Genomic DNA, 14,290 nt, shown 5'->3' with positions numbered 1-14,290 from the left:
TGTGTGTGTGTGTGTGTGTGTGTGTGTGTGTGTGTGTGGTCACGAATAGGCTCCTATATGGTTGACTATTTTAAAAAAACTGATTACATATAATGATAGAAGATGTATCGAGACACAGGCATGGGTATGTTTGATCTGGGAGAACAGTGGTTCATTGAAATTGTAGGGTCTGCGTTCGCGCCTGGTCCACAAAGTATGGATATAAAAAATTTAAAAATGTAAAATAAACGTTTACCAGTGTTTTTGATATAGATGTACAAAAGAATACTTTGATAAGTATGTTTTAACTTAAATAGGGATGATATAATAAAATTGTGGGGTCTGCGTTCGCACCTGGCCTCCATAGAATGGAAATTAGCACAAACTTTAATAAAGACTTTTCATATCTATCTGCGTAAGTATACTTTGATAATTATGTTTCATTTTGAAGAAATATGGTATAATAAAATTATGGTGTGTTCGTTCGCGCCTGACCTCCATAGAATGGAAATATGTCACAAAGTTTAACAAGGTTTTTTAATATAGATACACAGAATATTGTGATAAGTGTTTCAGTGTGAACAGGTATGGTATAATAAATTATGGGTTTATCTATTTTATTTTTACTTTCATGATGTTCTGTTTTGGTTTTGATACCCCCAAATTCGAAGCTATCTCATTACAACCCTCATTACAACCCTTCCTTTTCATAACCTATCATACTTTCATAAATCAGAGTCCATTTTCTGTGGGCTGTTTTTGAACCCAGTCAACGACGGGTACTTTTGCTAATATATATATATATATATATATATATATATATATATATATATATATATATATATATATATACATACAATGACAAAAATCTATATTTCAAATTTCAAGATGCTTACCATCTTACAATTTGTTCCTTTAACTTCGTTCAAATGCAAAATTCCTTGACATCACCTGTTTCGTAGCGCAAAATCATTCATTTAATTATTATATGAATCAATGAATTTGTTTCGCCCTTAACTCATCAGAAGAAAAAGCACTTATTAATTTTTTAAAGAAAATAAATGCATATGGGAATGATTACGAAATCCGAAATTTATGAGAGAAGTTGCAATTACCTTTTTTATTACGCCACGCTTATATAATTGATAAAACATGTTTATATATATATACATATACATATAGTTTCATCAAATACTTTTGTATGCAAAATCTGATTCCACATTTTGCTAATTCCTACCCTCTGATGAGAAGGAAAATATTTCTTCGAAACTCCGCGGATTAAGGACTATCCACTTATTAAGCGTTTCCTTTTCGGATTAAATACGTTTTGATCTCTTTTTCAAAGTGTTTTTAACATGTTTTATTAACTGTTTGCTCTTATATATATACATATATATATATATATATATATATATATATATATAACTACTTAATTTACTCACATAAAATTAATATACGAAAGTATAGATTTATGCGTAAACTTTAAGTATTTACTTGAAAAGTGCTCAATACATAGGTAGAGCTAGTTAGTAATTTATAAAATATATATGGCGATTAAGCTACACTGAATATTCCGCGTTTCATCCACTCTAGGACTCTTCAGGCTTACGCATAAGCCTGAAGAGTCGTAGATGTGGATGAAACGCGGAATATTCAGTGTAGCTTAATCGCCATATATATTTTATAAATTACTATATATATATATATATATATATATATATATATATATATATATATATATATATAAGAACAAAGAATTAATAAAACATGTTAAAAAACACTTTATGAACAGTTAAAAACATATTTAATTTTCATTTCAAGATATGTATGTCGAGGAGGGGCACGAGGGCTATGAGTTCATCAGAGCATATTCTATTGAAGTACTTACAAAAAATGCACAACGATTTAATATTGCGGCGATGGGACAAGGGTTAGATCTTAATTGACTCTTTCTTCCTGTATTCCTTTTCTTCACAATTAGTTTATCTTACTCTCCTTTACTGCATTTCTCTCCCTCTTCTCTTCTATGTGTTTATTTCGCGCCCTTTCTTTCCTATTTCTTTCCTTATCTTACAAGATGGGTTTCTGTTTAACCAAACGAATGCATCATTTAAATTCTATCCGCAAAGAAAACGCCCATTTTAACTTGTAAGATTAATTTAAAGACAGCAGAACGAGTGAATAAAAGCGGAAATTAATGCAATGTTTAAGCATAAATTATGCATTGATAATCGACATTTTCCTCATTCCAGTCGTTAGAATCGGTGGCAAAGTGTCTGTTCTTCCTTTTAACCAATTGTCTTCTTTGAATGGTGATTAGGCGGGACATTCTGACAGCTTTTCACTTGTCAAGCAACAAGTCAATTGATTGCAAATCTACGAACACGATTTATTCCCAACTAATGTGAACTTAACGGTCACCTTTCAATTTATGCGGCCATTTTGTAAATTTTATATAAGAGAATTGTCATTTATTTTGTAGAACCGAAATAAAAATTAATAAAAAGGCCGAAAGGAATGATCGTTTAATAAGCTTAATTATTGCCTTTAAACTTTAAACCTCTTCAATAGGTCTTGGAATAGTTAACTATTCTGTACAATTATATGATATTTGCTTTTAATCATAATTACTTTTGAAAGTTAAATGAACAGAAAAAATACCCGTTTCAAGACGGGTTAAATAAATAGGATAGGACAGATGTTTACAACTTTTATGCCTATTTACTAAGATATATTTCTACTAAACTTTATGTCTAGAATAATTATTCCAAGTTTTATATAAATCTATTACATTATTTTGAATCTTAAAAAAATGTCTAAATTTTAAGTTTAATGCTTAAAGTATCTTATGAAGAAATTAAAGTTTCAGAGAATCTTTCTAAATTGGTATCTACTTACTATGGATCGAAATTAATGCAAATCTGAAATATTTGAATTTTCAAATAAGAATTTTTGTCTATATTATTACTAGGGATATGACAACAGCATATTCTTTTCATTGTCATGACTCTCGAGTACATATCCGACACAGTTAGGCAGAGTTAATCACTCTATAAAAATCATATAAGATATAAACGGATACACACTCGAGAGTTAAAACAATGAAAAGAATATGCTACCGGCGTAGCTATAATTATAACCTACAGCAGTCACCTGACAATCCAATCACCTTATAAACCTTAAACTTTGACTGATTTAACCTAAGTAAGTGGTTACACATTGTAAAAACAAATCGAAAAATAAACCGCAGGTACGAAAAAGAAACAATCCGAAATCTATCTTTCTATATAATTATGAAATTGATTTTTTTTGTTCTCATTGATATACACAGCCTACTTTTTCTATTAAAACATTATTAAAGCGAACTTTTCTAATATACGAAGTCATAGATATGCGAGTGACTACATAAAGGTTAACTAATTTACATATTTTTTTAAAAAAACAAGCGTTAATTAATTATTCATTTTATGGTGTCTTATTAGATTATTGGTTTCATTTAACTATTACGCTGAATTTTATTTGTGCATAGTTTCTATATTCTGAATAATTGCGTAGTAATTAAAATCAAAACGTTCCATCACACAGAAATACATCTCTGTCTGTCTCTCTTATATATATATATATATATATATATATATATATATATATATATATATAACTACTTAATTTACTCACATGAAATTAATATACGAAAGTATAGATTTATGCGTAAACTTTAAGTATTTACTTCAAAAGTGCTAAATACGTAGGTAGAGCTAGTTAGTAAGTTATAAAATATATATGGCGATTAAGCTACACTGAATATTCCGCGTTTCATCCACTCTAGGATTCTTCAGAATTCGTGCATAAGCCTAGAGAGTCCTAGAGTGGATGAAATGCGGAATATTCAGTGTAGCTTAATCGCCATATATATTTTATAACTTACTATATATATATATATATATATATATATATATATATATATATATACATATATATATATATATATATGTGTGTGTATGTGTATGTGTGTGTGTGTGTTGATATTCATATTAAAATGCATTTTTTTATTTAGGTATTTATTTGCTTCCCCACTGAGCAAATTAGGCATAAGGCCGTTTTTTAATGTGGAAAGTGACGGGAGGGGGACTAGCTCCCCTCTCGGGGGAACTGGATAATGACAATTGGTATGAAGGGTTTCCCCTACATTGACCAAAACTGATTGCTCAAAAGCAATGGTCTGGTTGCCCCACATATAAGGTTGATTGCTACACTTTTATCATAGAAAAAAGGTCTTGGCCCGAAAGCCAAGAAAAAAAAAGCGAACCTTTTTTCTATTTATTTAAAATCATCTACACAAATCTAGCTAATTTGCATATTTTTTTAAACATTTATTTTAATTAATTCCCTATTATTATGAGGAAGATCACTCGAATAAAATCGCCTGGATGGTAGGCGACAAGATGGTACTCCACGTAATGGTGTTCCGGTAACCTGCTGAAAGATGCCTTCCTGATCCTGTATATCAAGCACATTGGTGACATCTGAAGTGCGTACGACACGAAGTAGTTCCTCGTGGATTACATGAAACACTTTGTAGCTGGGGTTAGCTCATTCTCAATGATTAAAATATGTATTCGAATCTGAATTTTCCCAATGACGACGATACTGGTGGGATGCATCAAATGACCAAAAATGATTTTAAAAAAACAAAAAAAAAAAACAAAGAATATGCAGTTCTGATATTTTTGAAGAGACACGTCATTTTTTAGAAGAGAATCCTATTTTGCTTCAGAAAAACACCAAAATTTGCATATATTCCGATTTTTTAAACTCTACACAATTGTAGAAAGGCATATAAACGGTAAAAGAAACACACACACACATGTATATATATATATATATATATATATATTTTTTTTTTTTTTTGAAGGTACACATCGCATATAAAACGGTCCAAACTTAATGTAGTTATATTTGCGAGGGCATATATGCAAAATATATTAAAAATAGCTGGATAAAAATAAATGATAAATAAAAAAGCAAATTATCACGCTGGACTTATTCTTTCTTTGGTAATGTGATGCATCCAACTAATATATATATATATATATATATATATATATATATATATATATATATATATATATATATATACCAGTAAAAATCTGATGACCCCCCTACATATCGGTTTTCAATTTTTACCCCTTAGCAGCCCTATTTGTCGGCTGAAAACTGATTTTAAAAAATTTCTACATGTCTGAATACTCCATATACCAAGTATTAAGTCTGTAGATAAACAATTCGTTGAGTATATAGGTTAAGAAGACTCCTCACACATATTCTCACTGTTATAGATGTATAGATAATGGAAATTAGAAAGCCAAATACCGATATACATAATTTTTTGTTTCAATTGTACATCCACCATTTATTTATATCAATCCTTAATTTTGAAGCTCAATATAATTACAGAGTATAAAACAAATAAATGACAAAAGGCTATATTGAAAATTTCATTATGATTACCATCTTACAATTTATTCCCTTAATTAGGAATGTCAAATTACTTAAAGGAATAAATTGTAAAATGGTCAACACCATCAAATTTTGAATATAGACTTTTGTCAATTATTTGTTTTATATATATATATATATATATATATATATATATATATATATATATATATATATATATATATATAGTAAGTTATAAAATATATATGGCGATTAAGCTACACTGAATATTCCGCGTTTCATCCACTCTAGGACTCTTCAGGCTTACGCATAAGCCTGAAGAGTCGTAGATGTGGATGAAACGCGGAATATTCAGTGTAGCTTAATCGCCATATATATTTTATAAATTACTAACTAGCTCTACCTACGTATTGAGCACTTTTGAAGTAAATACTTAATGTTTACGCATAAATTTATAATTTCGTATATTAATTTTATGTGGGTACATGAAGTAGTTATATATATATATATATATATATATATATATATATATATATATATATATATATATATATATATATACTAGCGGGCGGGGGAACTCGACTTTGCCCGTTCGTAAAATACGCTTAAATGTGATATTATAATTAGTTCAGATTTCGTATTTATTATTACCCGGCCTGGGCCCTTCGGGGCCTGGGCAACAAGTGTCAAGCAAATACCATATTTGGGGGCAAACCCACATATAATTATTGTAGGGGAACCCCTTCACAGCAATTGTCACTATCCAGCACCACTACTCCCCGGGGAGTTGGTCCCCATTTCTCAAAACACTCCACATTAAAAAACGGCCTTGTGCCTAATTTGTTCAGTGGGGAAGCAAATAAATACATATTATAGGGTCGTGATTTCAAAAGTAAAAAAAAAAGTATTTGGATGGCATCCGCTAGAATCGAAACTGAAAGCAAAACTTTAGCATTCAAAGCTGATGACGTTACCACTGCACAATCGTGAACGAATATGAACTAATTAAAATAAACTAAGATGAATGTACAAAATGTATAACGATTTTTTTTTCAATTTTGAACCCTCTTTGACTCCTTAAAATTATTTCAACCGACTAAAGACCCATTAAAAACGGTCCATAAAAAATCCAATCATTTGAGGTTCCTAGCACTGCTCTGCGACTTTTAGTTTCGTCGGAGATAGAGTTTGAAAATATAGAGACAGAGAGACAGATATAGTAAGTTTTATGAATTATATATATATATATATATATATATATATATATATATATATATATATATATATATATATATATATATATATATATATATATATATATATCACGTGAAATAGAGGGGTATAGAATGGGAAATGTTAATGATGGATGGAAATAAAAAATGCATGCAAACGGTCTCCTCGAATCGTCTGAAACGATATTGAAAGAGAAAAATCTGCCAATCGCATCTTCATGTCGTGGCATTAAGTTTCCGATGTAATTAATAGAGTTTCCTTCTCGAGCTGCACACATTCCGCAATGATATTGAACTCCAGCCAATTTTGACTCATTTAATAGAGAGTTCCACATTTCTCGGCTTACCGTAATTGATTAGCTTCGCATAGCGTGTCGACAGGGACAGGAGCTAATTATCAAAATTTAATTGAATTCGCCATTTCGGCCTACCCCCTTCTTTCTCTCCTCTTTCTCCTCTTAAAATCTCTGTTTCTCTCTTTCTCTCTTAGTCTCGGTTCATTTTCATTTCCACGATTCATTTTTCTATTTTCCCGATCGCTTGAGAGGATAGCAATGCATGTGTTTTATTGCGTTTTTTTTTTTTTTTTTGGTTGTTTTTATAATCTTTTTTTTTTTTTTTGGTTGTTTTTATAATCTTTCTTTGTTGTTTTTATAATCTTTCTTTGTTGTTTTTATAATCTTTTTTCTTTTTAATTGCGTCGCCTGTTTCGCTTTTTCTCGAATTTTGTTGTACTTTTTGTTCAATATATATTTTGGCGTCTTTTTTCTTTCCGCTTGTTTATATTTTTGTTTTTTGTTTCATTTTTTTTTTTTTTGATTGGTCGTTTTTTTTTTATTTAATCACCATTTTTCTTGCTGTATTTTTCTTTTCCTTCCGTTTTCGTTTATTCTTTATTTGTTTTTTTTTCTATTTATTATTTCTCACCAATTCTTTTCCATTTCTGTATTCTCGCTTTTTATTCCTTTTATTTATTTATTTATTTATTTGTCTTTTCGCCATTTTTACTTTTATCAATTTCCGTTTCTTCTCTTATTTCTATATTTGCTATGAAAAGGAATAGATCCTAGTAAGTAAGAAAGCAAAACTAAATAAGTTACAACATGACATTAGGAAAAGGTTAGAATCGAACCCAGTAGGCAAGTATTAAAAGATCATAGATATTGAAAGGCTGGGGATGCAAGAACGATTGGCATTGTTCTCGCAAATAACTAAATATTATTTATGCCAGAGATAGAGAAATTAAAGATGTAAGATACATGTGCAAAGGGCACGGGTAAATTGATACGTGATCAAGTCACGTTGGTTCACCACACCTCTGACGTCATAAAGACAGTAGATTCTCAATATATTGAGAGAGGGTTCGGAGTTAGGGAGGAATTATAATCACAGTAACTGAGTCAGTTAGAGACGAGAGTCGGACAGCGGCTTAGTGGAGCTGATGCTTTTAGAAGCAAAGGGAGAGAAGAGTAGACCATGTAGCCATGCAAGCTTGAATTCCTGAGTCATCAATCGGCCGGCTGATGAATAAAAACATCACCATCTATATTTTGTAATTGTTTGTCTTCGTGTCGTCATTCTACCCAAAAATGAAAAGTAAATGTTCTTTGTCTATCATTGTAAACGAACTTTGCATAACTCCCTTCAAGTATTAATTGTCTGTCCCCTCCTCCATCATAAGTGAAGTATCTTCTATCTGATGTAATAGATTTGTATTACACATTCCTTATAATAATAATAATTTCGCATCTCTCATCCAGCTCTTTCTTAGAATACAAATGTTATTATCATCCTTTGTTCGGAGCCTCTATTATACATGTCTCCAATATGAACCCCCGCTACACAACATATTTACGGTCCTGTATATGACCTTAAATTATATCCGATGGTGAGGCCCCAGCTTGCGGGCTTTGGCGAGTGTGGAGCCACCCCTTAATTGCCATTGCTCCCAGTTCCACTCTGACCTGAACTGGTAGTACCTGTTAGGCTCCCAACTATGGGTTAAATAGAAATGACTTTAAAACAACAAATATACTCTATTAAAAATTGTTCTTCAAAATCACTGGAGTCGCCATTAAATAACCTAAAAAGAGTTGACATGCCGTAAAACAAAACCAACAAAAAAACATATTTACGTTTTTTATTTCTCTTTCTTTAGCAATAAAGTAACCAAGCTCTAAAACATATTGTCAGAGAATGTTATAATTTTTTTTATTCAATGGTGATTTGGATTTTAAAATAACAATATTAATGTGTTTCGCCATATTGATTTATCTTATAGACATATAATATATATATATATATATATATATATATATATATATATATATATATATATATATATATATATATATATATATATAGCATGTTTTCTCTTCCCTGCAACCTCTATCTCACAGAGGAGAGTTTGTCTCTGATGTATCGTTATTTTCATAGAAAGTGTTCGACTGAGCTTCAGTCTATGGTCCCCCCTCGCCTAAGTTTCACAAGAAACACTCGTCTAGCTGAAAACACTATCAATAATTCCCCCCACGCTTTATCTGTGCCTAAACCTAAGCGTAGATTCCATGAACAAAGCTTCTTTCTTAGAACTGCACGCCTGTAGAATTGTCTTCCGTTTTCCTGCTTTCCGGCTGACTACAATATGGTTGTGTTCAAGTCTAACGTAAATAAGTTCTTGATGAGCCGTTCCATATAAGTTATCAAATTTACCGAATTTTCATTACTAATGATTACTATATTGTCCAATTTCTACTGTACACTCTTTAACCCTTATCCTTCAGTGGCCTCTTGGCCTTGATAATGTGGTGATGCCGGTGTAAAAAATTTTTTCTTTCTTCAAAGCGACTTATTTGATTTTAAAGTTGCAATCTATTTCTATAATGCAAATGAAGTTTTCTTCTTTCTTATTTTTCCTTTACATTCACATTTAAAAGATAGAACATTACCGAAATAATGTTTTTTTTTTTCTACAAAATATTTGGTTTCTTGTTTACAATAAAATTATGGATGTGATGCGTATTATGTTAACAATGTATCAAATAGCAAATTCCTGGAAGTGATAACAAAATGAGCTAGTATTGATTAATGTATATCCGTCCAATTATCTTTTGTAGTTACATATTTTTCGTTGTCCCCCTTCTTCCCTCTCTCTCCCTTCTTTCTCTTTCTCCATGTTTCTTGTTTCTTTAATGCTTTCCAGTTTTTTTCTTTTCTATATATTTTTTCTTTTTCTTTTTTGTTGTATTTGCTGCGTTCCATCTTTCTCTAGAAATCTTTATTGTTATTTTTTTTCTCTTTCGTCTTCTCTTTATGATCCATTAGCTGTCCAATCTTCCGTTTACCGGAAGTCCTTTAACGTCCATTTTTGTTTCACCGTTTTCTTTTTTAATTATGCCGTTCTTTTCACTAGAATATTGTTTTAAATAAAACAGTAAAAGCTATGTTAATTGTTAATGCTATTCTAATTTCTATTTATGATATTATTGGTTACGGATAGATGATAAAACTTTAAATTTTTAATTAAAATTCGTTAAAAATTTATTCTAAAACCAGAAATGGATTTTTTCGAAACTTGAAATACTTCCAAATTTTATGTACCTAACCATCACGAAGTAATTCATCTTGGTGCAACTATTGACAGAAGATTAAAATTATGGCTTTTCTTGTGAAGTAGCATGTTTTGATAATTAAATAATTTTGAAATAATGTTTTCGAAAAATTATTGTAGTTTACGATCTTGCAATTTTCATGCAATTCTTTCGTTTATTCCTCTCGCTTTTTATTAATCAATTTTCCCATTTCTTATCATATTTAATTAAAAAATATTTTTCGTTTAAATGTTTTATATTGTCTCGCGTTAATTTCCACTGTTCCTGAATTGTCATGGCAAATAACACCCCACCTGTGAGCTCATCTTTCAAATATCCAGCTTAACATTCACAGACAACATGAATTGAAACAAGTACATTGAGGACATTGCCAAGGCTGCTGCAAAGAAGTTAGACTCCTTCTACTACTAAAAAATTCGAGAGTATCTTTAAAAGTTACAATTTGCCCATAAATGGAGCATTGTTGCCACATCTGTACTAGTGCATCTACCACTAGTGCCTGAATATTAGGCAGGGTCCAAAACAGAGTCTCAAATGTAATAGGTCTTGCACTATCGGACACGTTTATCCCGATTGCCTCCCTGTGCATGTTTTACAAGTACTTAAATGGAATGTGTTCTGATGAACTAATATTTGTGTTCCCTTGACGTACAAACGTTCGACTTACCCGACAAGCAGCAAAATCGCACCCATTCATGTTGCGGGTTTTAGATGACGGGGACCCTTCTACTCCAATAGTTTTTTTTTCTTTCTAGCTGCTAGATTTTGGAATTCTCTCCATTTCCTGCTTCATTGACTGTATAAATATGGAAAAGTTTAAATGTAATGTGAATAGACATCTTGTTGCTCAACTCCAATGAGTCCCTTGTCGGACACGATCCCAAATAATAGGGCCTTACGTCCAAGTCTTGTTTGGAGTGAGAAATAGTATTACAAAATATTTGATCATCTTTGCCGCCCCGTCTTAATTTTAATCCAAATGAACTATTTTTTATAACTCAAAAGGCAAAAAAGCTACGAAGACGGAAATAGTACCATTAAAACGAGTGACATTGTGTGAATTTATTTTTCTACATAGTCACAACCATTCATAATGCACTTTTGCCAGCGCTAAACGATGGCTGTGCATGGACACCCAGAACGCGCCTTGTTATATAAGAATCATTCCAAAAATAAAACTCAATTTTTAACTAAAAAAATTTTAAGTACTACGAAGACGGAAGTAACACCATAAAAACGATCGACTTTCAGTGCTTCCAAATTTATTTTTCTACATAGTCACCACCATTCTCAATGTACATTTGCCAGGAATTCAATAACGCATCTCTGCTTTTGACGCATGTTCATAATAGGGGTTGCGTTCTTATAAGTTCACACCGTCAATATTTGCAAGAGAGAGCTATGAAACTTTCAGATCATTGATGCATAAGTTCCGTCATCATAGCAATGCAATTTGCAATCCGCTGGTCCATTCGGGCGGAACTTAAAGACTAGGAGGCATTATTTTTGGAACACCCATCGTATATTTCTTTTCCCTCTTTCATAGATTTGGTATAACTTGGTATATTAAATCTGAAGCAGTAATCACACGAGACAAACACATCCATAAATAAACACACAAACGTTTTTTCACACGCACTCATTTCAATAAACCAATATACACGCATACAGTCACATATAAACACGCACAGTTATATAAAATAGGATACATGCATATGCCCTCATACAAACACGAAAGCGCACACAAACTCAGTGAAACTGCCATGTTTTTTTTGTTTTTTGTTTTTTTTTTACTGCTTCATGTCCCAATCAAAGCACAATGCTATTATTCGTCTAAAAATTTACAAACATACTATGTAGGAAGTTGGGCAGCTAGATGTCTGTTTCATTACACTTGAACTTCAGAATGTCAGTACAGTGAAGAAAGCAGGGACCCCGAAGGGAACTCCAAAATCTAGCGGTTCTAAAGAAGAAGCTATTTGAGTAGAAGTTCTTCTGGCATCTAGCGATTTCTACAGTGGAGAAGTGTGATTTTTCTGTTTGTCAGGTTCTTCCAGCTTATCTACGCCGTGAAGGAACAAATGCTATTATTTCATCGGAGCACATTCCATTAAAATATTTGTGAAACAGGAACAGAGATGCGATATTTCAAGGATGGGATAAAAGTTGGACATTGCTTGCCAGTGCGAGGCCTATCAAGTTGGCGACTCGGTTTTGAACACTGTCATAGAGCGAAAGACAAATGGCAACAATACTATATATATATATGTATATCATCATCATAAAACTGTACATTGAAATATATACAAAATGACATAAACGCATAACATTACATAAAATGGATGTTTACTCATTTGAGTACACATAAATGTTCTCATTGAAACACGCACATATATACAAGATATATATATATATATATATATATTGCACTTTATTACACTGAGAAAGACCGAAGATACGATTGATAAATTGTTCTTGAAAAAAAGTTGTTTTTTTTTACAAAAGACATTTCGTATTCCTAAAAAAGATATAAACTAATATAGTTTTCGCATCATTGTATATATATATATATATATATATATATATATGGTAAGTTACATTTTTCTAATGAGCAAAACTTCAAGTAGTCCACAATCATTATTTTTGTTTATTTTTTATGAATTCCTATTAATTGCGTAAAATGATTTCTTTTACAATAAAAATTAAACTACTTGATAAATTTATATGAGTTTTGGAATATGATATTTTCATTTCGTCTCAGATATATGCATCATACGGATTTTTCTTCATTTTTTTTATTTTTTAGTACAGGGGGTATTCTGGACAAGAACTAGATAATTATTTTCTGATCATTCAAAACTTGAAAAGCAATTCCGAAGTTGTATAGACACGTATTTCAAATTTATTTCAACTTTATGATATTTTTGTTGTATTTATGTTACAAACACATTTTTAAACAAAAATAAGTTGCTAAAACAAAATCACAGTATAAAATTAATCGAATAACTTGTAGGTCGAATGAAATATCATCATTAATTTTCGCTTTAAAAGTAATCATGAAACATCAAACTAAATCATCGATCATCGATAATTGCTATTAAACGAATGATCATGCCGGCTTCTCATTTACCAATGTCAGACATAATTAATCGATAAACTAATTCCAGGTTAATTTTGTCGACTGAACTAATAGAGTATGCGGTTTTACTTATAGGTTAGTAATTTTATTATTCAGTTATTGCAATATATTAATTAAAATATGTTAATTAAAATATGTTAATTAAAATATGTTAAATAAAAGATTAAACGTCAAAACATGAAGTAGACGATAGTTTTATTGAAAAATTGAACAAAATGTATTGACTAATGTTCTCCTCTTGAATGTAATTTTTACAATTTTTCGGACGATGTAACCTACGCTCTACCTTAGATGTATCTTGTCGAACTCGGGAATCTTTTAGTCGAACTCGGAAATTTTAACGGAATTTCGAATGGAACCATTTATTTACTTCACGTGGGACGTATGTTCTCGTTCCGTCAGTCAGGACTGGATAGAGGTCGTAAGTAATTTACAATTCCATTTTTTGCTCGCCCACAAGGACTCATGGTGCAATCGTTAGAGTACTTGGAAAAAATGAATTGTAGAAGTGATAGTCTACTGAAGGTTAGAGGTTTAATCCTAAGTGTGGATGACCGTAAAATACAATTGCGAATTATTTAGGATCAATTAGTCATGGCTGACGGAACAAGAACATGCAACCACCGTGAAGTAAATAAAGGGTTCCTTCCAAATTCCGTCCAAATTTCTGAATTCAACAAGATACACCTGAAGAAAGTCGGAGGTTACATCAACCGAAACGTTGTGAAAATTACGCTCAAGATGAGGGCAGTAGTTTGAAGAATCCAATTAATCCAAATAACCAATCCTCAAATTCAGAAACATGAATAAAAAATGCAAAGAGGATAAAGCAAAGCAAAAGACACAAATAAAGCAATTTTTTTTTTTTTTTA

The 14,290-nt window shown here is 31.2% G+C and overlaps 1 protein-coding gene across 1 annotated transcript in view; it reads right to left on the bottom strand.

Annotated features, from left to right (window-relative positions):
- The window catches only part of LOC145249342 (homeobox protein orthopedia-like), a 108,803-nt gene that overhangs the window by 35,017 nt on the left and 59,496 nt on the right, over positions 1-14,290 (bottom strand). The window contains exon 3 of the mRNA XM_080110919.1: positions 3,165-3,179. Within this exon, the coding sequence (XP_079967045.1) occupies positions 3,165-3,179 (15 nt within the window). The remainder of the gene's footprint in view (positions 1-3,164; positions 3,180-14,290) is intronic.

The sequence above is a fragment of the Euprymna scolopes genome, chromosome 28 (assembly GCF_053919585.1).
Source record: "Euprymna scolopes isolate OS-2025 chromosome 28, ASM5391958v1, whole genome shotgun sequence".
In the NCBI taxonomy this organism is placed as follows: Eukaryota; Metazoa; Mollusca; class Cephalopoda; order Sepiida; family Sepiolidae; genus Euprymna; species Euprymna scolopes.
Note: the sequence above shows the minus strand (reverse complement) of the source record. Positions and strands in the feature narration are given on the sequence as shown.